The following is a 25,473-nucleotide window of genomic DNA, read 5'->3' as shown; positions in this document are numbered from 1 at the left end:
TTCAGATACACATCAAGTTCAAGGCCAGCCTGAGCTATATGATGATGGGACTGTTCAAAAACTGAAAATCAAACAAAATTCTGTCTCCCACAGGGAAGACGGCAAAGGGTCACACGTACTGCATTGTATGTGCAAAGTGTCACAGGGTTCTCCTTACTCCCTGGTGAGGCTGGAGCTGATAGGCTCCTAGGTCTGTTTTTGCAGGTTGAGGTGCAGAGCTCTGCTCAGGATGGCGATGACACCTGCCCAGGGCCACACAGCACACCAGCCTATTTCAAGGAGAGCCTCAAAAGATCCTGGGCCCACTTACACATCTTTGTTTCCAATGCCCCCCATCCCATGTCCCACCAGGCCCATACCCAGTGGCATGCCGATGCCATAGCCCTTGGTGTCGAGGAGGCCCCCGATTTGGGTGAGGTTGCAGTTGAGGCGCCGATGGTACTCATTCATGGTGGACTCCAGCAAGAAGGCGTAGCGGGAGTTGAGGACCCGGGCGATGCCCTCCTCTGTGCTCTTGACAAACACACTGGGCTGTTTTGACTGCATGTAGTTCCACATCCGCTGGTACGTCTGATATCGTGAGTTCTGGGCAGTGGAGTAAGAGGGGAAGGCAGATGAGGGTGTCTCTGTACCTCCTTTCCAGAGCCTTGTCCCTTCCCCTTCCCAATACACAAGGGCAAGCTCTTTACCCTGTGGCTCTCTCTTTCTGCTGACTCACATTACTTGGCCCAACCCTTCCAGCGGCCTCCTTGACCTTATTTGTCCTGTCCTGCCCAGTACGGATTGAACATGAGAGCCCCATCTGCCTCCCTGTTCCTATTTCCCGTGAAAATCCAGGTCCCCAGCTAGGCAGCAACACTCCCCACAAGAGTATGTCTACTGTCCCCTGGTCTCCCCAACTGTGACTGACCGTCAGTGCCTCGAGCTGAGGCAGCCCTGCCCAGCCCCATCCCGAGCATGTGTAGTGATCTTCATATCAACCCTGGGAGGTTCTAGGAGTGCCCCACCTGAAAGAAGGTCATGGTGGAGCCAGCGTGGATGGTGCCGTACTCAATGTTTGTCTGATCCGCCAGGTCATCAGCCGACTCCACAGGCACCTCCATGCGCTGCACCGTGAGGAAGGCAGCCAGGTTGGCCGTGTAGGAGGAGATGATGATCAAAGTGAAGGCCCACCTGAGGGGTGGGAGGTGTGAGCTACAGGCCGGAGCCATCTCTTCCACCTTGACCTAGGCCATGTGCCCCATCATTGGTACCTCTGGACCCAGGAATTCTGACTCTCAAAAGGTTCAACGGCTGCTCTTTAGTAGAGGCTAGGAAGTGGGGATTCTACAGCTAGTTCCTTGGGTTTAAGTACTGCTTCCAGAAACTTCCACTTCCAGGTATAAGAAGATGGTCTGGAAACAACCGCTCACTGTAAATAACTAGAAAACTGGACAAACTAGAGAAAACTTTTGCAGTACAGAGGATTGAGGTAGAGTCTCAAGTATGCTAGGCAAGTGCTGTGCACTGAACCTCACCCCAGTCCTTCACTAGCAGATCCTAGGCCAGCTCTCTGTCATTGAACTAAACTCCAGCCCCTCACTAATGGATTCTAGGCAGGCACTCTATTGCTAAGCCACATTCCCAGCTCCTCAATAGTGGATTCTAGGCAAGTGCTCTACCACTGAACTATATCCTTAGCCATATATATATATATATATATAATATTTTTTATTATTTTGTTTTGTTTTCATTTTGGTCTTTTTGAGACAGGGTCTCCCTGTAGCCCCAGCTGTCCTGGAACTCACTATGTAGACCAGGCTGGCCTTGAACTCACTGAGATCCACCTCTCTCTGCCTCCCAAGTACTGGGATTAAAGGCGTGTGCCACTATGCCTGGCTATTTTATTTTTATTTTATGTGTATTCGTGTATTGCCTGCATGTACATAAGTGCACCCATATCGTGCATTGCCCAAAGAGGTCATAAGAGGCTGTCGGATCCCCTGGAACTGGTTAGGGGCAGTTGTCAGCTGCCATGTGGGTGCTGGGATTTGAACCCAGGGGACCACTGAGTCATCTCTCCAGCCCCTGCCCTTTTATTTTTTTAATTTTTTATTTGTTTATTTTATCTTGATTTATTATTTCAAAAAATATTTTATTTTATTATTTTTATTTTATTTGTATGAGTATATTGCCTACATGTGTGTAAGTGCACCTATGTTGTACAATGCGGGAGGAGGTCAGAAGGCACTGGATCCCCTAGAACTGGAGTTACAGATGGTTGTTAGCTGCCATGTGGGTGCTGGGAATTGAACCCAGGTCCTCAGTAAGAGCAGTTAGTGCTCTTAACTGCTGACCTGTCTCTCCAGCCCCTTATTTTTTATTTTATGAGTGTTTGCCTGCTTGTAAGTGGCATTACATGTGTGCAAGGCCTGCAGAAGCCAGAAGAGGGCATCAAACCCCCTGGAACTGGAGTTGAAGATGGGTGTTTGCCACCTGTGGGTGCTGGGAACTAAACCCAGAACCTCTAGAAGAGTGGCTAGTGTTCTTAACCACTGAGCCGTCTCTCCAGTCTTATTTTTATTTTATATGTATGAGTGTATTGCCTGCGTGTATGTAAGTGTGCCTGGGTCATTCAACGCCTGTAGAAGCCAGAAGGCATTGGATCCCCTAGAACTGGAGTTATGGACAGTTGTTAGCTGCAATGTGGGTGCTGGGAACCAAACCCAGGTCCTCTGCAAGGGCAGCCAGTGCTCTTAACCAATGAGCCAGCTCTCCAGACCTGCCCTTTTGTATTTTTAATTTGGGATAAGGTCTCATTAAATTGCTCAAGCTGGCTTTGAATTCACAGGTTTGCCTTGAATTTGTGATTCTCCTGCCTCAGTCTCCTGAGTAGCTGGGATTATAGGTATATTCTACCAGTCCCAGCTCCACTGGAAACTATTTAAAGATGGAGGCCAGTAGGCATCTCGGGGCTGTGAGTCAAAGGGAGCCTTTTTCTTGTCTAGGCTCTTTGGCTGCATTTAAGTTATAAACTAAGCATAAGGGGAAAGTAATGAGTTCAGCAACCCTGCAAGTGGCGGGAGATGAAGGCTGCACTTTGGAGGGTGCAGATGACTGGAGTCTATGGGACGAAATACCCAAGAGAAGAACACTGCAGGAAGAAGGGGCTCCAGAAAGCGGGGGTTCGCTTGAGTCTTTCACTGAGTATCAGTTTGTATGCGGATGGGGTGTGACTGTATGGGGCCAGACAGGGACTCCCCTAAGGAGGGAACAATCCCCAAGGTGCACACAGAGCTGGGAATCTTTTGTGCTTCCTCCAGTCAGACTGAAGTAGAACCAGACATCCAACAAATATAAAGAGGGTTAAGCAGTCTGAGAAAGAGCCAACAGGCCTGCCCCAGAAGAACTTAAAAATAGGCTTGTAAGGACCAGAATAATTCACAAGTGCGGGGCATGGTAGTGCACACCTGTAATTCCAGCTATGGAGGCTAAGGCAGGAGAACTCTGTCCTCCAAATAAACACAAACAAAAATCACAACTACTCTATCTCCTAGAAAAAGTCCAAGACTCTTACAAACACCAGACAAGGAAAGCGAAACACCTTTTAGTTGGGGGCGGCGGTGCACAGCTGTCAACCCAGTCACTTGGAAAGCTGAGGCAGGAGGATCATGTGTTAACTGGCCAACTCAGTGAGATTCTGTCTCAAAATAATATAAAACAGGGCTGGCCATGTAGCTCAGTGGTAGAATGCTTTCCTAGTGTGCATAATACCCCGGGTTCAACTCTCAATAACACCAAAAAGCCAAAATCCAAATATACAATTCCATGCCAAGGTGGGATGATGGTGTATATGTGATCCCAGTGCTGAAAAGAAAGAGGACAGCTTGTCTATATGTCTAGTTCCAGGTCATCCATGGCTACACAGTGAGACCCTGTCTCAGATACCACCACAAAAACCCAGCTATGGGTTGGACGTAGTAGCGCATGCTTTTAATCCCAGCACTCAGGAAGCAGAGGCAGATGGATCTCTGTAAGATCCAACCTGGTCTACGTAGTGATTTCCAGGCCAACTGGGGCTATAGGGAGACCCTGTCTCAAACAATAACAACAAAATTCCCTAAACAACAGCAACAAAAACAACAGCTGGGGTAGCATGCCTGATCCTAGCACTCAGGGTATTGTGAGAAGAGGATGGCAAGTTCCTATTGAGGGTACACAGAAAGACTCTGTCTCAAGAAATAAACAAAACCAGCTACTGTAAATATATTCATAATGCTGAATATATAAAGAAAACCATGAACAAAGCTAGTAATTCCAGCACTCAGGAGGCTGAGGCAGCAGGAACACCTCAAGCCTGAGACCAGCATGGGCTGCATAGTAAGTTCCAGGCCAGCCTGGGCTACAAATTGAAACCCTGTATCAAAAAATGGAAAGAAAATATGGGTGTGGTGGCACATGCTTGTACCCAGCACTTGGGAGGCAGAGGCAGGTGGATCTCTGTGAGTTCAAGGCCAGCCTGGTCTACATAGTGAGTTCCAGGTCAGCTGAGGCTACAGGGAGACCCTGTTTCAAAAAAAGGAAAAAAATAAGTGGAGAGAATTGAAGATAAAAAGAAGGCAACAACTGGGGATGTGATACAGTTGGTATCATGCTTATTCTTGGCTACACAGTAAGGTCAAGGATAGCCTGGGCTACAGATGAAATAACACGTCTGAAAGGAACATTTTGCTTGAAGGATCACACAGACTAAAAAGGACCGAATATTCAAAGAGCTGTCAAGGTCTGAGGAGTAACAAACAGCTTCACAGATGTGACTGGAGTCCCAGAAAGAGGAGAAAAAGCAGGGAGCAGATAAAAGATCGAAACCATTGCTGATTTTTTTTCCCAATTTGGTAAAAAGTACTAGTCTCACAGATCCAAGAAGTCCAATAGGCCCCAGATAATGTAAGCATACATGTGTATATACAAACACAGAGGCATGTTGGAATTGCTGAAAGTAAGTGACAAAGAGAAAAGCTTAGGTACTTCACAAGGACAGTGGGGACAGGAGACTTCTCACTAGAAACTAAGGAGGCAAAAGATAGTGTCACAGTGTGCTGAAAGAAAAAAAAAACTCAACCTGGAATTCTACATCAGCAAAAACATCCTTTAAGGCTAGATATGGTGACACACCCTTGTAATTCCAGTGCTTGGGAGGTCGAGACAGGAGGACTGTCACAAGTTTGAGACCATCTCAGAAAAACCAAAGCAGTAGCCAGGAGTGGTGGCACATGTCTTTAGTCCCAGGGCTTGGGAGGCAGAGGCAGGCAGATCTCTGTGAGATTGAGGCCAGCCTGGTCTACATAGTTAGTTCCAGGACAGTCAGGGCTCCATAGTGAGACCCTATCTAAAAATACCAAACCAAAAACTCCACCCCTAAAACAAACAAAAACAAAGCAAAAAGAGGGAAAAAAGAATACATTTAAAATTATGTTTTGGCAGTGCTGGGGATCAAATCAAGTGCCCTGTATCAGCTGCACGAGTGATCTGCCACCTAGCTAAGTCCTCAGCCCTAAAAATTTATTTTTTTTGAGACAGGACCGCATTATGCAGCCCAGGCTGGCCTCAGACTCACAAAGCTCTATCTACCTCTGCTTCTCAAGTGCTGTGATTAAAGGCATGTGCCACCACATCTGACCCTAAAAACTTGAAAAGATATTTATTTAAAACATACATACTCAGCCGGGTGTGGTGGCATATACCTTTAATTCCAACACTTGGGAAGCAGAGGCAGGCAGATCGAGGCCAGCCTGGTCTACATGCTGAATTCCAGGCCAGTTGGGGCTACAGGGAGACTCCCATCTCATAAAAAGACCCCCCCAAAAGAAAGTTAAAACACACACACACACACACACACACACACACACAGAGCCCTAATATATCGCAGGATTCACATGAAATGCAGAAGTAATATAAATGAAATGAGCTCAACAGATGGGAGGATTTGATGGATTTTGTTTGTTTGCTTGCTTTTGCTTTTTTTTGTTTTTGTTTTTGTTTTCTTGAGACAAGGTCTCACTGTGTAGCCCTGGCTGGTCTGGAACTTGCTGTGTAGAATGGGCTGGCCTTGAACTCATAGAGATCCACTGGCCTCTGCCGTCTGAGTGCTGAGATGTGCTGGATAGCGTCAGTTGTCAACTTGGCCATATCTATGGGGCATGTGTAGGTAATGTGGGAGGGCTCAGCCCACTGTGGGTGGTGCCACATCGCTGGGCAGGTAGTCCTGGGTTGTATAAGAAAGCAGGCTGAGCAGGGGCCAGGGGAGCAAGCCAGTAAGCAGCGTTCTTCCATGGCCTGTGCTCCAGCTCCTGCCTCCAGGTTCCTGTCCTGACCTCCCTCAGTGATGAACTGTGACCTGGAAGATGTAAGATAAAATAAACCCTTCCCTCTCCAAGCTGTTTTTGGTCAGTGTTTTGTCACAGCAATAGAAAACTAACTTGAATATGGGATAAAGGAAGGGCATGCACCACCACACCTGGTGGATATTTCATATTAAAGATTTATTTTATATGTACATATGCGTGTGTGCATGCATGTGCCCATGGAGGCCAGAAGAGGGCGTTAGACTCCCTGGAGCTGGAGCTATAGGAGTTTGTGAGCTGCCTGATGCAATTCTGGTCCTGACAGAGCAGTAAGTGCTCTTAACTGCTGAGCTGTCTCTCCTGCTACTTTTAAACAAATTACATTTGTTTGTTTGTTTATTTAGTGTGTGTGTGTGTGTGTGTGTGTGTGTGTGTGTGTGTCTGTGTCTGTGTCTGTGTCTGTGTCTGTGTCTGTGTGTGTACAATTTGTGGGAACTGGCTCTCTTCTTCCACCATGCAGGTCCTCGGATACTCAGACTCAGACTTGGTGACAAATTCTTTTACTCTGAGCCATCTCACTGGCCTGGGTGTATATTGTTTTAAGGATCTTACATCTTACATAAATTGGTATGTGTCATTGAAAGTATGCTGCAACAAGTCAAAGACGCATACTGGAAACCTAGAGAAAACACTAAGAAAAATAAAACAGTAAGTGAACAAAGGACAGGCTGGGTATGGTGTCGCCGCTTATAACCCCAGGTAGTGGAGGGAGAGAAATCAGGAGTTCAAGGTCAGCCTTGGCAACATAGGATGTTCAAGGCTAACCTGGGTACGTGAGACCCTGTCTTAAAAACAAAAAACAAAATGTAAAAGAACAGATGGAGCAAGTATCAAGCTGCCAGATTTAAACCTAACTATGCCGATACCCAAATTAAAGGTCATGGTCTATGGTGTTGGCAAAAGATTATCCACCAGTCAAATCTGACCCATCACCTATTTAAGAATTTTGTTTTGCCAGGCCTGGTGGCACATGCCTTTAATCCCAGCACTTGGGAGGCAGAGAGACCAGCCTGGTCTACATAGTGAGTTCTAGGCCGGCTGGGGCTACAGGGAGACCCTGTCTCAAAAAACGTTTCATATTTGTATGTGTGTGTTCTTGTGTGAGTGCAGGCACACATGCACTACAGTGTACTTGTGGTGGTCTGAGAACCGCCTCAGGTGTCAGTCCTTGCCTTCCACCTTGTTTGAGGCAGTCTCTCCTGTTTACTGCTGCGTACACCAGGCTAGCTAGCCCAGAGCTTCCAGGATTCTCCTGTCTCCATCTCCCCTTAGGCAATGTTCACTGCTACACCTGCACCTGGCTTTGTGAGGGTAATGGGGATCCAAACTCAGGTTCTCATACTTGCATTGCAAGTGCTTTACCCACTGAGCCATCTCCATCAGGCTGGTTTTTACATTTTTAAACAGTTAAGAAAAAAAAATCAAATTTCATGACATCTGACATATAAAACACAGATCTGAATGTGAGGACCTATACAATTTCACTGAGACATAGTCACACATTTACGTGCTGTCTAAAGCTGCCTTCACACTCCAAGGGCAGAGCTGAGTACTTCTGACAAAGCCTATAGGACCAGCAAAAAATAGTATTTATGATCTGGTCCAATACAGAAAAAGTATGCCAAACCCTGCTCCAAGGCCAAGTGCAGTTGGCCCTCTGTAACAGTCCATTCCACACCTGCAGATTCAACCAATCACAGGTTTAAAGTATTTTGGGGAAAACTGTATTGTACTATGATTATGTGTTCTGTTTGCTTGTCTGTTTTTGCAATGTTGGGGATCAAACCCACGGTCTTATGTATAGTAGTCAAGTGCTCCAGTACTGAGCTACATCCCCAGCCCCAAGCATTTTTTCTTTCTCATTACCTATACAATATTGTATAATCTAACAACTGTTTACATGATGTTTGCATTGCACCTGGTATTGTATGTAACCTAGAATTATTTAAAAACAGATGGTAGAACATAAGTTATATGTCGATACTACACAATTACTCAAGTTTAAAAACTTTGGGGCTGGAGAGGTAGTTCAGCAATTAAGAGTACTTGGCTGCTCTTACAGAGGACTCAGGTTCGATTCCCAGCACCCATATGGTGGATAACAACTGTCTATAACTCCAGTTCCAGGGGAATCCAGTGCCTTCTTCTGACCTCCTCAAGCATTGCATGACACGTGGTGCACTTACACCGGGTGCAGGCAATACACTCATACACATAAATTAAAAATAATAATTAAAAAAATTTACGTGTGTGCGTGTGTGTGTGCACATGTGTGTGTGCATGCATATGTGCGAGAGTGTGTGCATGTGTACATGTACATGTGTGCACGTGCATGAAGGAGGAAGGAACAAGGTAAGGAGAAAACTTTCTGGAGTCTATTTTTTCCTTCCACCACATAGTGTTGGGTATTGAATTCTGGTTGTCAGGCTTGGCAGCAAGTGCCATTGCCCACTAAGCCATCTCACTGGCCCTATTTATGCTTTTTTGTTTTTTTATTTGAAACAGAGTCTCACTATGTAGCCCTGGCTGGTATGGAACTTGCTATGTAGACTAGGCTGGCCTTGAACTCAGAGATCTGCCTGCCTCTGCCTCCGGAGTGCAAGGTTTAAAGACATGTGCCACACCATGTCCAGTTCCTATTTGTTTGGGTTTTTTTTTTTATCTTTTTGAGACAGGGTCTCCCTGTAGACCCAGCTGGAACTCATTATGTAGACCAGGCTAGACTTGAACTCACAGAGATTTGCCTGCCTCTGCCTCCCAAGTGCTGGGATTAAAGGCATGTGCCACCACACCTAGCTTTGTTTTGAGACAGGTCTCATGTAACTATGTAGCCAAGACTAGCCTTGAACTCCTGATCCTCTTGCCTCTACCTCCTGAATGTTGGGATCATAAGGTATGTGTCATCATGTATGGTTTACCTCGTCATCTTATATAGTGGACTTGTGCATAATAAATTTCGGTACCTGTGGAGGCTCCTAGGATCAAGCCCCTGCAAACACTGAGGAAGGACTGTACATGCTGCTCACTAGAAACAGTTCAGAAGCTGGAGAGATGATTCAGTGGTAAAGAGCACTGGCTGCTCTTGCAGAAGACCTGGGCTTAGTTTCCAGCACCCACGTGGCAGCTAACAACCACCTATAACTCCAGTTTGAGGGGATCTGACGCTCTTGTCTGGCCTCTGCAGGCATTGTACACATGTGGTATACTTACATACTTGTAGGCAAAACACTCATACACATAAAATACAAATATTTAAAGCTGAAAAAAAACCCAATAATTCCAGGAATGAGGAGAGACATGATATAATGACAAAGGGGTCAGTTCATCAAGAGGACAGAACATTCCTGTGCCTAATTACAGAGCTTCAAAATTCATGAAGCAGGGCCTATAAGACAGCTCAGTGATTCTCTCCAGGAGAGAATCAACTCCTGAAATTTGCCGCTGGTCTCTACAAGTGTACTGTGCCACGTATGTGCTCCCCACAATAAATAAATATAGTTTTAAAAATTCATGAAACAAAACTGATAGAAATGGGCTGGGTTGGAAGCCCTTGTCAAGAAATTCCAATGGACTCTCATATGAAGATTTGAAAATTGCCCTGTCCTGACTTTTTTCTAGTTCCACCTAGAACTTGTAATGCTAATTACTCTTGACTTTACTTCTTCACATCTTCTATTCATGATTCAAGGACTGTCTTTTCCCCCTAGAGATAAGAGCTATGCAATTTGGGAGTCTTTTAGATAGACCCACTGAAGGGGTACTCCAGTTGCCTCATCCTGTGTCCCTGTTCAGCACGGAAGAAGCCAGAGCAGTCTGTGTCCCTATTCCCTATTGGCAATTTGGGTAACCTCTTCAGAGGCTGGTGCAATAATAGGAGGTAGGAATTGGCTAGGCAGTTAGGGTAAAAAGACCCCAAAGAAAAGTAGCCAGTTTCTTGGCTAAAACTCAAAATGTCCTTGGGCCTCTTAGCAACCTATTCCATTCCAAAGGTGAAGAATGTCGAAAATATTTAGGAGCTTTTATCTAATCTTTAAAAGATTTTGGGTTACCTCTTTGGTGGGGGGAGGGTTAGAGTAGCCAAAAGCCCCATAAAAGTAAATAAATCAAAGAAAAAGAAAGAGTACATGAAGTTATCAGAAACAAGTGATGGGGAGATATGGGAAGAGTTGGAGGGGAGGGAGTGGGCCTGGATTTGATCAAAACACCTTATATGCATGTATGAAATTCTCAATAAATTATTTATTAAAAAAAAAGAAATGGGCTGGGGATATAGCTATCTCAGCAGTGGAATACCTGCCCAGAATCCCCCAGTGAGGGGCTGTGGGTGTGGCTCAGTGGTAGAACCCCTGCCTAGAATCCCCCAGTGAAGGGCTGGGGCATGACTCAGTGATAAATGCCTAAAATTCACTAATGAGTGGTTGGCAGTGTGGTCTAGTGGTAGAATGCTTGCCAGGAATTTACCAGTGAAAAGCTAGGGATTTGACTCAGTTGTAAAGCATTTTTCTAAGGCTCTAGGTTCTAATTCCAATGAGAGAGAGAAAGAGAGAGAGAGAGAGAGAGAGAGAGAGAGAGAGAGAGAGATCTAAACAACAAAATATTAAACTGACAGAACTGGAGAGGGAAACGCACAGGCCTTCTCCACAATCACAACACATCCACACTTCCCTCCACCATTGGCAGGACAAGCAGACAAACATCAGTGAGGGTGCAGAAGCCATGGGTAACCATCAAACCATTAGCCCTCACTGGCATTTCTAGATGCTTCGCCCGCCAAGAGCAGAATACTCCAGTGCAAGCACACAGGGGGCATTTCCCAGGACAAACCATATGCAGAGCCATAAAACAGTCTCAATAAATTTAAAAGGATTAAAGATCTGCAGAGAGTATTCTCTGACCACAGTGGAGCTGAATTAGAAATCAATAATAGGAAGAACTCTGGAAAATCCCCAAATCCTGGCTCTACCGGCAGCTAGCTGAGTGACCTTGAAGTTGTGCTCTTGCATCCACACCTGGATAGTGTGTACAGCTGCTGGCCCTTCCTCATAGGGTTTTGGGAAGAGTTCATTCAAAACACAGAATGTGCTCTAAGTATGTACTGTTGGTCTTGGGACACGGCTTGACTCAGGAGAAAAGGCACCTGTGAGGTTGGCTGCAGGACCCCAGCCGTTTTCCTACCCTGGCCTCCTTCACCCTTCCTCCTGGAAAGTAAGAGGGTCCAGGCTCCCTGCAGGCCACAGACTCAAGAGGCCCAAGGACAGAGGAGAGGCGAGAGGGCCTCCCAAATCCTGCCGGCTCCCTAGCAGGTGGTAATGAAAACAAGCAGCTAGCTTCTGCCTAGCTCATGTGCAAAGCTCAAGCAGCTAGCTTCTGCCTAGCTCATGAGCAAAGCTCTGTGGTAGGTACAGAGGTCAGGGCTAAGTGGGAGCTAGAGAGAAGGCTGAATAATAAAGTTTCCCATAAAATAAACCTCCTGACACAAGACCAAGGGACTGAAGCAATCTCTCTAGGAACCGAGTCTCTTCACACCTACCTCATGAACCAACATTATCATTTACTACAAAAAAAAAAAAAATGATCCAGTGTCGGGTACACATCAGGTATCATACTGGCCACAGACGCTACAGCATAGGTGGTCGGTGGTGGTGATGGGACAGAGGGTGATGGGCCAGCTGCTCACTGAGAGCAGAGGGAACAAAGTGGAGGTACTGGATTTGGAAACAAAGAGGTAAACTGTTTTGGACAAGGTGAATTGAGAGACACTTGTTGGCACCCAGAGGAACAGTCAAGCTGGCTGAGGGATCTGAGGAGGATGTTGGAAGTGAGCAGCCCCTGGCCCAGTGCACAGAGGGCTGGTCTGCAATAGGGGAGGGTGTTTGGTGTTGGGTAAAATGTAGGTCACTGCTACTTGTGCAAGGCTTAGCTTCAACCAAACAGAAAACTGGGGACATGATTCCCCAAGTCCAACTCCTTGATGTGGGGAAATACACATATTTCTTGAACAGTCATGATAAAAGCCAAAATCTCCAGAATGCATCCCTTATTCAAGTCAAGTGACTGAATGCTATTATGTTAGGAACTTTGCTGAGAACTGTTCATCATTTTGGAAAATCGCACCCAGGACAGCAACTGCACTGGTATCTGAGTCACCAAGTCAAGAGGCTCGGGCCAGGTGCAGCACCTTCCCAGTGACTCATGTTGGTTCCAGCAGGCTCTTCTGCCAACTATTTCCATGTGTCAGACATCGAGTGCTGACAACATTCCAATCAATGATCTTACTTCTCGGCACACCAATCTGACTCACTATAAATAGATGCCACCTAGTTCATCTCTGTCCTCTAGTGTCTCCACACCCAAACATTTACTTACTGCTATCATATTATTTTATTAGAAATATCTTCTCTTCCTTTTCTGCTTACTCAACTAGAGTATTAAGATAAAAAAATTTGTGTGTGTGACCTTTGACTATCAACTCAGGGTGGAAGAGATTGAAATAGTGTTTGCTATAAGAGGGTGTTGGGTCTGCAAGCACTGCTGAGGTTGGTGAACCTACTGGACGGAGAGAGCACAAAAGAAACGCACAGCGGGACTGGAAAGATGGCTCAGTATTTAAAAGCACTGGCTGCTCTTGAGGAGGACCCGGGTTCAATTCCCAGCACCCACATGGTGGCTAACAATCATCCTTAACTCCAGCTCCAGGGGGTCTGATACCCTCTTCTGACTTCCATGGGCATTGCACGACACAGGTGCACTTACCTACATGCAGGCAATACATGCATACACATAAAATAAAAATAATAAATAGGGGATGGAGAGATGGCTCAGTGGTTAAGAATGCTGGTTGTTCTTGCAGAAGACCCGGGTTCAAATCCCAGCACCCACATGGTAGCTAACAACTGTCTGTAACTCCAGTCCCAGGGGATCCGACAGCCCCTTCTGACCAATTGGGGCATTGCATGAGTGCACTTACCTACATGTAGGCAATACATGCACACACATAAAATAAAAATAATAAATAAAAAATATAAATAAAATATTTTTTTAAAAAAGAAACCCAGAGCAAAATGAAGATGACCAAATTGATAGAGAAACCAGAAAACCCAGTCGCCTAAGAACAGGGAGAGTCTTTAGAAAGGGGTGTCTAGCAGTGCACACTGCCTGAGGTAAGACGTGATGTAAGGATAAAGGGATCACATGTGAAACCAGGGTTAGTGGAAAAAGGGGCCACACTGCTGGCTAGATCAGGGGTTGGGGGCCAGTTTCTTGTCAGGAGATGGGAGGTGAAGGCTCAAAGAACAGGGAGAGGAAGGTCAAGGGATTTGCTTTCCAGAGTAATCAAGGGAGTGCCTCGGGAGGGACAGGGACGGTGGTTAAAGAGAGACTTGGGAATGCTGTCCTCAGTGCTCAGCTGTCTGGCTGTGGGCTGAGTGGCCACTGTTCAGGAGGCATGCTCTTATCTGGTGTCGGCAAAGTTCCCTAACATGGAAGCCTCCCCCTACTCTGGAAGATGAGCCCCAGGATGGTGGGAACCTGGCCTCAGAGTCACTGTCCTGGGGCCCTCTGTGGAGATTAACAAATGCCTGATGAATAAGCCAATGTGTGGGAGGACTTGAGGTGAGGAAGAGTGTGAGCCTGGATGAAAGGCTCCTACGAACCGGGAATGTGATGGACAGCTTCCTGGGTAAAGCAATGGGAGAGGACAGACAGTGACTGGCAGGAGTTTGACCCATTGGGGAAGAGGCCCTGACTGAGGAGGAGGAAGGATGGCTTGCAGAGCGGAGGCCACGGGTCTCCTGCCTGTGGGGTATTGGGATAAGGCCCTCCAACTGCCAGCACCAAAGATGGCTACATCTTAATCCTCAGAAAACAACAACCATGTTATCCAGAAAGGTGAAAGGGACCTCGCAGACGGGATTAAGGATCTTGGGAAGATGATCCTGGATTGTCCTGGCAGGACTGGTGGATCACTTTCCCTTCAAAGTGAAAGGAAATTAGAGCTGGGCTAGGTGGCAAAGGCCTGCCATTTCATGTTCTTCAGAGGCTGAGGCAGGAAGATTGAAAGTCCAAGGCCAGCTAGGGCTATAGTGTGAGTTCAAGACCTGCCTAGACAATTTAGTGAGACCTTGTCTCAGAATACAAAAGTAAAAATTTGGCTGGAGATGTAGCTCAGTGGTAGCGCACTTGCCTAGAATCCCCTAGTGAGGGCCTGGGTGTGTGACTCAGTAGTAGAGCCTCTGCCTAGAATCCCCCAGTGAGGGACTGGAGGTGTGGCTCAGTGGTAGAGCATCTGCCTAGAATCCCCCAGTGAGGGACTGGAGGTGTAGCTCAGTGGTAGAGCTCCTGCCTAGACTCCCCCAGTGAGGGGTTGGGATGTGGCTCAGTGTTAGAGCCCCTGCCTAGAATCCCCCAGTGAGGGGCTGGGGTGTGGCTCAGTGGTAGAGCCCCTGCCTAGAATCCCCCAGTGAGGGACTGGAGGTGTGGCTCAGTGGTAAAGCACCTGCCTAGAATCCCCCAGTGAGGGGCTGGGGGTGTGGCTCAGTAGCAGAGCACCTGCCTAGCATGCATGATGACCTAGGTTCAATCCCTAATTTTGCAAAAGTAAATAAACAAGTCAGGGAGAGATCTGACAATGTTATGCTCTTTGCTTGCTCTGATGGAGGCCATGAGTCAAGGAATGCAGGAGGCTTCTAAAACCTGGAAAAAGTAAAAAAAGGGGCCTCCCAGGGTCTGTGGGAGGCAGCTCTGCCAACAGTGTTTTAGCCCTGTGAAATCAAGTTTGGGTTTCTGGCCTTTAAAACTAGAAGAGAGCACACTGTGCTGTCTTCAACCACCACATCATTAGTAATTCCTGTAGCAGACATAGAAAACAAATACAGGGGTGCCACATGTGTAGGTTTGAATGAGGTGTCCCACATAGGTTCAAGTATTTGAACACCTGGCCAGCTGGTGGCGCTGTTTGGGGGAAGGTCAGAGGCTCCTTAGGAGATGCAGCCTCGCTGGAAGAAGCGTGTCACTGGGGAAAGGCTCTGACACTTGTAAGCCATATTCCCACTTCCCGCTGCTCTCTCTCTGCCTGTGCTTGAAAATGTGAGCTCTCAGCTGTCTGCTCCGGCTGCCTCCTGCCACACCTCCCCTGCCATGATGGACTCTTACCCCCTTGGAACCCTAAGCCCAATCAACTCTCCCTTTTGTAGGTGGTCCTCATGGTATACCAGAGCAATAGAAAAGTAACTAATACAACCACTGAATTTACTTTCCAGGGCTGGGCCCTGAACTCAGGTCTTGAGCATGCTAGGAAAGTGCTCTGTACTGGGCTAATTGATTCTCCTGCCTCTCCCTCCAGTGTTGGCCACCATGTCCAGTTTATGTGGTGCTGGGGATGGAACCCAGGGCTTTGTGCATGCCAGGAAAGCACTCCCCAGCCATTACCCACTCTCATTTTTAGGTTTGTTTTTTGAAACAGAATCTCATTATGCAGCCCTAGCTGGACTGGAACTAGGTATATAGACTAGGCTGGCCTAAAACTCACAGAGATCCACCCACCTCCACCTTCTGGGAGTTGGGATTAAAGGTGTGTATCACCATGCCCAGCTCAGTTTTTATTTAAACATTTTATTATTTTAAATATTTTGTTTATTTCCTTGCACAAGTGTTTTTGACTACATATATGTCAGTGCACCACACGTGTGCAGTACCCACAAAGGCCAGAAGGGGGCATTTGAGTCCCTGGAACAGATGGTGGTAGCCACTATGTGGGTGCTGAGAGCCAAACCTGGGTCCTCTGCAAGAGTAGCCAGTGCTTTTAACCACTGAGCCATCTCTCCAGCCCCTGCCCCCCCATTTATTATTAGTACTGTGTGTGTAATATGTGCAGTGGTGCAGGCATCATAGTGCACATGTGTGGAGTTCAGAGGACAACTCTGTGGAGTTAGTTCTGTCCTTCCACCTGTACATGGGTTCCGGGACTGAACTCAGGTTGTCAGTCCTGCACAGAAAGCATTGTCACCTACTGAGCCATCTGCCAGGTCCTCTTTTTTACTTTTTATTTTGAGACAGGGTCTCACCAAGTTGCCCAAGCTGGGCTTGAACTTAGGATCCTCTTGCCTCAGCTTTTAGAATGCAGCTGGGATCACACCAGCTCTTTTTTTCTTTTTTTCTTTCTTTCTTTTCTTTTTTTAAGAAAAAGTCTCATTATATAGACCACAGTGACTTCAAAAAAGCCCAGCTTTTGAAAATATTTTATTTATTTATTTATTTATTTATTTATTTATTTTTGGTCCTTTTGAGAGAGGGTTTCCCTGTAGCCCCAGCTGTCCTGGAACTCACTATGTAGACCAGGCTGGCCTTGAACTCACAGAGATCCATCTGCCACTGCCTCCCGAGTGCTGGGACTACAGGTATGTGCCATTGAAAATATTTTTAAAATATTTTTCCTTTTTTTCTTTCTTCGGAGCTGAGGACCGAACCCAGGGCCTTGCGCTTGCTAGGCAAGTGCTCTACCACTGAGCTAAATTCCCAATCTCTAAAAATAATATTAAGGCAGCCGGGCATGGTGGTGCACGCCTTTAATCCCAGCACTCGGGAGGCAGAGGCAGGCAGATCTCTGTGAGTTTGAGGCCAGCCTGGTCTACATAGTGAGTTCCAGGCCAGCTGGGGCAACAGGGAGACCCAGTCTCAAAAAGACCAAAAAATAAAAAATAAAATAAATAAAAACATTAAAGCTTGGAAGTTCCACAACCAAGGACCCAAATGAGTTGCAAATGACCTCCTTATGGCCATCACACTTAGCTGGGAGAGAGGAAAACCTGCCCCCTGGAAAAAGTTTCAAATGGAACCATATCTTTGAAGTATATACTTAAAGTATCAGGTCCCCTGTTTGTTTACCTGTTTACTCCTTTGCCTTTGCCTCCAGAGGGCAGAGATGGGCAATACATCCACCGAGCATCTGTGAGCATCTGAGCATGCACAGAGCTCCCTGGAAAGGTTGTGGATGCTGAACTCTTTCTGGTGATACTAGGGATTGAACCTAGGGCTTTATGGATGGGAGGCAAGCACACTACCACTGAGCTACAGCCCCAATCCCTGGATGCTGAACTCTTGACTGGAGGAGGTGAAGGGGAAGAGCTCCAGAAGGCTGGACACCTGAGCTTGCTCTGGAGAGGGCATGAAGGCTGTGGGAGCTGGAGAATGGCCAGTTCCAGCATAGCCTGCCCCTCACAGAACACACGCTCTCTAGTCAATTCCCTCTGGGAGAATTTTTGTCCCCTTGTTTTCTGTGGTTCTACTGAGAGGAAAGAGGTAAGAAAATGCTGTTTGAAAGACCAAGGCCAGATCAGAGAGATTGAAGGCAGTGTGGGGCCTGAAGCTGATGGCAGCAGGATGCTGGCTGGTGATACCAGTCCTGGAGGGTTTGTGAGTGAATTCGTCCAATCTTTAAGTGCTGTCATCTAATTTCATATCAGCTAGGGAGATTTTCCAGTTGGTAAAGTGTTTGCCACGCAAACATGAGGATCTGAGTTCAATTCCTAGAGCCCACGTTAAAAAAAAAAAGAAAGAAAGAAAGAAAGAAAAAAGAAAGTTAGCCATAGGCCAGCAAGATGGCTCAGTGGGTAAAGGCATTTACTGCCAAGCCTAAAGACCTGAGTCCGAGCCCCAGAATCCACAGGAAGGAAGGAAAGAGAGAACTGATTTCACACAGGTTCTGTGGCATGAGTGCACATGCACACACACACACACACACACACACACACACAGAGTAAATAAATTTTAAAAAGCTGGGCGTGGTGGCACGGGCTTACAGTCCCTATGAAGGGGAGGTGAAGATCCCTGAGGCCAGCCAGGCTAACTGAATTGGTGAGTTCTAAGTTCAGTGAGGGACCCTGTCTAAAAAAATAAGGTGGAAACTGGGTGCAGTGGCACACACCTTTAATCCCAGCACTTGGGAGGCAGAGGCAGGTAGATCACTGTGAGATCAAGGCCAGCCTGGTCTACAAAAGTTTTGGACCAGCCTGGTCTATATAGCAGTTTCAGACCAGCTGGGGCTACAGGGAAATCCTATCTCCAAAAAACCCAACCAACCAAACAAACAAACAAATGGAAAATAAGGAGGAAGCTGGATGTGGTGGTGCACGCCTTTAACCCCAGTACTCAGGACATAAGGCAGAAACAGGAAGAGCTCTGTGAATTTGAGACCAGCCTGGTGTACATAGTGAAATCTAGGCCACCCATGGCTACATAGTGAGACCCTGTCGCAAAAACAGAAGGAGCACAATAGAGACACACCTGCATATATACACGCAGCACACATACATCCACTACACATTACACACCCCAAAAAACTACACACATGTGCCTACCCTTGCACACACACATGCACCTGCACATATATGAACACATACTTATGTACATAATAAATAAGACAAAACAAAAAAAAATGTGGGCCAGGCATCAGGAGCCAGAGGCGGCATGAGCTTCTTGATGCTCGTTCAGGGCGAAGTAAGTCCCATCCAGAAGGCTGGGGTCCCTGTGGGACTTCAAGGACTAAGTCTGTGACAACCAAGGCAATGTCACAGACAGCAACAGCAATGCCCCTCTTGCCAAGCCAGCATAGACTATTCAGCTCATATATGAGTTTTCTGTAACAGCCCCGCTAAATCCTGACACCCCAGAGACGTGGGCCTTGCCCCGCCCCCACATGCTTAAGATTAAACAACATAAGCTCTCTTTTTTTCACTTTTTCTTTTATGTGTATTTTTTTAAACGTGTATGAATGTTTTGCATGCATGTATGTAAGTGTACCATGTCCATGCAATGCCCATGTAGGTCAGAAGAGGGCATTGGATCCCCTAGAACTGGAGTTACAAACAGTTGTTAGCTGCCATGTGGGTGCTGGGAACTGAACCTGGGTCCTCTGCAAGAGCAGTCAGCGTTCTTAATGGTAAACCATCTTTCCAGCCCCAATCTAGGTTCTTTCTATTTTTTTTAAAGTTTTATATATTGTTTTTATTTTATGTGAATGTACATAAGTGTACTCGTGTTGTATAGCGCCCACAGAGGTCAGAAGAGGGTCAGATCCCCTGGAACTGGAGTTATAGATAGGTGTTAGCTGCCATGTGGGTGCTGGGAACCAAACCCAGGTCCTCTGCAAGAGCAGCCAGTGCTCTTAACCGCTGAGCCATCTCTCCAGCCCCATCCAAACCTAGGCTCTTGTACATGCTAAGAGTTTTACCACTGAGCCATGCCCCTAGTCTTTTTTTTTTTTTTTTTTTTGAGACAGCAGGGTCTCATTATGAAGCCCTGACTGGTCTGGAACTCATTATGTAAAGCAGGCTGGCCTTGAACTCAGAGATTCACCTGCTTCTGCTTCCTAAGTGCTAGGTTTAAAGGCATATACCACCATGCCTGGCATCCTTGGGTTTTCCTGAAACTGTCTCATGAAGTAGCCCAGGCTGACCTTGAACTTGTTATCTAGTCCAAACTGGTCTCAAGCTCACAATCTTCTGCCTCCGCCTTCTTCAAATACTGTTATTGTAACTGTGACATAGGCCTTTCTCATTTTTCAGATAAGGAGACTGAGGCGTGAGGTGGGGACATGGCCTACCAAGGTCATACAGCTAGTGGGCTGTTCTGCTGAGATTCAGCTCTTCCCATCGCGTCTCCTGTCACATAGTCATGATGCTTGCCTGGGAGACCACAGCAGCCCCTGTACCCCAAGAACAGAAACCCTCCCCAGTTTTGGCAGTACAGATACAAAGTGGCTCACCAGACTCCACTGACACATCGTGTGGACAGTGCCCGGGGCATGATCTCGGAGCCCTGCTGCATGAAGCCCCCCACGGGGAACCAGAGGCTGTTACCCAGTGTGTACTGGTTCTCCAGGATATGGGGACGCGCCCTCAGGCATGGGTGTGGGTTGTACCACTCATAGGGGCTCAGCCTGTGGAGAGACATTAGTATGTGAATGAGGCCAAGGTCTGGAGGAAAAGGAGAGGAGAAAAGGGATGACATCACTCAAGGAGGAACTCAAGAGAGGGGCAATGAGAGGAGACAGGTATTATTAAGGGGAAATGAGGGAAATGGGAGTTCTTTAACTGGGGAAGGAGGAAGTAGAATAGAGAGAGAGAGAGAGAGAGAGAGAGAGAGAGAGAGAGAGAGGAATAGAGACAGGAGAAACAGAGATGCCAAGACAAGCCTACCGAAGTAGAGAGGACATGGGCTGGAAAGATGGCTCAGTGGTCAAAAACACTTGCTGTTCTTTCAGAGGCCCTGGGTTCAATTCCAAGCACCCATATGGTGGCTAACAACCATCTGCAACTCCAGTTCCAGAGGACCCAACACCCTTTTCTGGCTTCTGTAGGCACTGCACAACACCTTGCACTTACATGCATGCAGGCAATACATTCATATGCATAAAATAAAAATAATAAAATAAAATTTAAAAGTAGAGAGGACAGTAGAGGAAGGAGGAGAGAGGCCCAGTGGAGACCCATCACAGCCCAAGTCAGGGCCCCAAGAGGGAAGAATGAGAAGAGACAGGGTTAGTAGAGACCAAGGCAGGCGTAGGGATCCTGTGGCTCCACAATGCACTTGGCCCCAGCAGAAGAAGGTCGGGACTTGCAGAGCAGGTTGTTTGCAGGGCCCAGCTCCTGCCTCTCCCCACCCCTTCTTCCCATGCAGCAGGCAGTGGACTCACCTGGCAGCCAGGAACAGGACACAGCTGACAGCCAGGTAGGCAAGAAGCATGAAGAGCCACACGGCAGGGGAGAAGGGGTCCAGGAAGGAGAAGTAACCAGGCTTGCGGCCCTAAGCAAGGGAGAAGGGGAGTGAGGCCAGCCACAAGCTGTTTTCTTAGTCCCCACACCTGTCTGTGGAATTCTGAAGTCCAAGTAGCCCATCAACCCAAAATCTACTTTAGCCTTTCCTCAGTCCTGATGCCAGGTCCCAAGTGCCCAGAGCCCCAGGAGACGTACCATGTGCACTCGGTAGAGGATGCTGATCCCCAGGGTCATAAAGGGCTTGGAGAAGTCGATGACTTTCTCCCTCTCAGCGGTGATGGTGAAGGCTGCCACAGCCAGGTCTGCTTTCTGCTGGAGGGAAGCGGGCAGGGAGGAGGGGGAAGGGCGAGAGACAGCGATGGGCAATTAGAGAGAACTCTGGGCACTAAAGAGAGAGGAACTGAGACTGGGAGGCTGGACACATGGGTCCACTGGAAGAGTCGCCTCTGGCCTCTGGCCTGCTCCATCCCAGCAATTCCACGGTCAAGTTCATCATGAACTTTTGAGGCAGGGTCTCATGTAGCTCAGACTAGCCTTGAACTTCTTATCTTCCTCCCTTTACCTCCCAAGTGCCAGGATCACAGGCATGTGTCACTACACACAGGTGGTAGCCCTGTTTTAAAGCCCAGAACTTGCCCCTGTGTGTTGTTGTTCTTTGTGTCATGCAGACCGCTGGAGACTGGTATCTAGGCACCTGGATACAAACCTGCTTTAAGACCTTGCTTTCAATAATGACAATGCACTTGTACCATGGGGAGGTGGAGACAGGAAGATTGTGGGGCTCAGCGACCAGCCAGTATAGTCCAATTGGTGAGTTACAGATTATTAAGAGACCCTGTCTCAAATCAAGTGGATGACATTGCTGAGGATGACACCCAAGGTTGTCCTCTGGCACAGAGAGAGAGAGAGAGAGAGAGAGAGAGAGAGAGAGAGAGAGAGAGAGAGAGAGAGAAACAAAAACAAGGTCAAGGAGAGAGCAGATGGCCCCGAGTGGACTCCAGGGCTAGGGAGGGAGGAGGTAGAATTAAAGGCAACTAGCCCTTCATTGTCAAGACAAACAGACACAGACCTAATGATAAACCAGAGCGGAGAGACGGGGCGCAGGTTCAGTAAGGGATACAGGATGAGGATACAGGATACAGGATGTGCAGGGAGCAGCTCAGCCCCAAGGCACAACCAAATGTATGGTGATGAGTGTGGGTGTCCTGGGGTTGAGAGGAAAGAGCACTCATCCTTGCTCTTCCTACTAAGATATGAATTGGTGTGGGAAACATCACGGCTAATTCAGGAGTTCAACCTGTGTGTGTGTGTGTGTGTGTGTGTGTGTGTGTGTGTCCACAGAAGTAGCCCAAGACCCTAGCTAGTGCAGAAAGAAGGAAGCAGTCATCTTTCAGATGTGCCCCCTGGGACCCTGGTGGTCCTTTGGCCATATGCTCAGGACTCCTTTCCTTAGACAGCCTGCAGGGCTCCCCTGTTCCTCTCCACCACCCCCTCTAATGGCCTGAGACCCTGCCTCGGACCCCACACCTGCTGCTTTTCCAGCAGCCAGGGTAGTGGCTCTCCCTGGGATACTCTGGTCTGTCCACTTCTCTCCGTCTCCATCACCCAGGTCTAGGCACCCTTAAGACATCACTGACAATGGCACTTGCCCTCCTATCTCTCACAAAGCCCCCACCCACTCCCCACATATCAGCCAAAGTGATGGCCCCCTGTTTAAAATGTATCCTGGGGGGCTGGAGAGATGGCCCAGTAGTTAAGATCACTGGCTGCTCTTACAGAGGACTCCAGTTCAGTTCACAGCACCTACATGGTAGCTAACAACCCGTGACTCTAGTTCTAGGGGCTCTGACGCCCTCTTCTGGCCTCCGTGGGTATTGCATGACACAAGTATACTTACAGGCAAAACACTCATCTCTCTCTTCTCTCTCTCTCTCTCTCTCTCTCTCTCTCTCTCTCTCTCTCTCACACACACACACACACACACACACAAGTATCATGTCTTCCCATATCACTAAGAAGCCAAAGAGAGCCGGCCTCCTGCCTTGCTGGCCGCCCCCATGCATGGACCCCCAGGAATTCTAGGCCTCCTTTTTGCTTTTCAACACCCAAAACTCATTCCCTACCACAGGCCTTTGTACTCGTTCCTCCCCAGCAGAGGCTGAAAACCAAACCCACAGTCAAGGACAGGACGGATGGGCCCCCAAACAGAACCCACGCCTAAGGGAGGGGAGAGACAGGTTCCAAAGAAAACTAACTCCTCCATGTCAAGGAGCTATGAGCCCTCCTCAGAGCAGGCTCCATATTCTACCACCTCTACCCCAAGGTCCTCTTTTCTCATGTTACCTGCTGCTGATTTGTATTCTGCAAAGTGCTTGCTTGCGTGCCTATCTTCCCAGCTGCCCAGCTACATTACAGCAAGCTCCTGGCCTGTCTGGTTCCTAGTGCCCCACTGAGAGACATGCAGAAAGTTCCCAATAAACTGCTTAGTTGTGAACAAATCCAGTCTCTCTGAATGGCATCCATGGCTGCTGACGGTTCCCCCACCCACACTCCTGGGCCACTTACTACCCCTCTCTGTGCCAGTCTCATTCTGGCCGTGGTGCCTTTGAACAGCCACTGCCTTTGCTGGCTACCTTACAGAACTGATCCCAGCCAACCTTCCAAGGCCCCCCACATACAGTCCAGACACCCTTCATCTCGGTATTTAGCTCAGTCTACAAAATGTCAGTTCATTTCTCTGCCTCCATTACTAAGCCACAGACCCTTCAAAGGCAGGGCTGGCTGGACACAACATGTCAGACTCCTGAAAACCCCCTGCCCTCCTCCTCAGCCTCATCTTCACTCAGGTATCGTAAAGTCTTCCCACCTTAATATACACCTCCACTCTATCTCAACAGAGTCAAGAGAACTGTTTAACTGTTGGAATGAAATCTGAAGACTTCAGATTAGAAATGACAGGGTGGGGTTGGAGAGATGGCTCAGTGGTTAAGAGGACTGGCTGCTCTTGCAGAGGACCCGGGTTCAGTTCCCAGCACCCACATGGCAGCTAACACCTGTGCTTAACTCCAGTTTCAGGGACTCCAGTGCTTTATTCTGGTCTCTGCAGACCACCAGGCACTCATGTGGAACACTTACACACATTCAGGCAAAACATCCATACACATAAAAATGAATAAATCTTTAAACACATGAGGGCTGGAGAGATGGCTCAGCGGTTAAAAGCAATGACTGCTCTTGCAGAGGAACCAAGTTCGATTCCCAGTACCCATATGGCGGCTACAAACCAACCTTAACTCCAGTTCCAGGGGAATCCAAAGCCCTCTTCTGACCTCGGAGGCATTGCAGACACAGGTGCACACACATACATGCAGGTGATACACTCATATACATAAAATAAAAATAATAAAATATTTTTTAAAAATTACACATGAGGGGTTGGAGAGATAGCTCAGCAGTTAAAAGAACTGGCTGTTCTTGAGGAGGACCAGTGTTTGATTCCAAGCATCCACATGGTGGCTAACTATCTGTAACTTCAGTTCTAGGGGATATGACACCCTCTTCTGACCTCCATGGGCATTACATGGCACAGGTGCACTTACACACACACAGGCAAAACACTCATACACATAAAAACATTTTTAAGGGCTGCACAACCTGCCAGCCTCTTTCCTGGACACCAGGGCTGACCTCTAGGCTGGGATCCACCTCTGCCTCCTGATCCCTTGCATCCAGATGAACCCAGTTCCTTCTCAGAGTCCCTAGGAGCCCTCTTGGCCTGGTCCCACCCTCACCTCCCTCTGTTTTCCTGGGCTGCACAACCTGCCAGCCTCTTTCCTGGACACCAGGGCTGACCTCTCGGCTTCCTGATACTTTGCATCTAGACCAACCCAGTTCCTCCCTGGGCCCCAGGAGCCCTTGGGGCCTCTTCCCACCCCCATCTCCCTTTGCCTCTCTGGGTGGCACAACCACCAGCTGCCCTAGACCAGCATCTTTACTGGGCCCCTGCTCCCAGGCCAGTCTAACTCCCAAATTCCTGAGGCCAAAGTTTTCCATGGAGGAATCCAGACCTTAGGAGAAAGCCTGAGAGCATCTGATCCTCATCTGACTCAGGCCTCTGTGGTAACTCCTGAAGACAAAAGCAATCTGGCCACTCCAATATAAAATCAAAAGAGAGAACCAAAAGCTTAGACGAACCAGCTTTTCATGCCCCAAAAGTAAACCACAAAGACACATGAAGTTTACAAAAAGAAGCAGATCTAAACTTGAAGGCTTGAGTCTCACACAAGAATCAGAAACTACAAAAGAAATTCACATGTCAC

At 47.6% G+C, this 25,473-nt stretch overlaps 1 protein-coding gene across 1 annotated transcript in view; it reads right to left on the bottom strand.

The window, feature by feature from the left end:
* Nucleotides 1-25,473, bottom strand: part of Grik5 (glutamate ionotropic receptor kainate type subunit 5) — an 83,971-nt gene that overhangs the window by 5,748 nt on the left and 52,750 nt on the right. Inside the window, exons 13-17 of the mRNA XM_008846436.3 lie at nt 21,350-21,463; nt 21,073-21,182; nt 20,143-20,316; nt 1,008-1,173; nt 360-585 (exon numbers count right to left, since the gene is read on the bottom strand). Of these exons, the coding sequence (XP_008844658.1) occupies nt 360-585; nt 1,008-1,173; nt 20,143-20,316; nt 21,073-21,182; nt 21,350-21,463 (790 nt within the window). The remainder of the gene's footprint in view (nt 1-359; nt 586-1,007; nt 1,174-20,142; nt 20,317-21,072; nt 21,183-21,349; nt 21,464-25,473) is intronic.

Source organism: Nannospalax galili, unplaced genomic scaffold, assembly GCF_000622305.1.
Source record: "Nannospalax galili isolate Female #2095 unplaced genomic scaffold, S.galili_v1.0 scaffold1623, whole genome shotgun sequence".
NCBI lineage: Eukaryota > Metazoa > Chordata > Mammalia > Rodentia > Spalacidae > Nannospalax > Nannospalax galili.
This window is presented reverse-complemented; position numbering and strand designations above follow the sequence as displayed.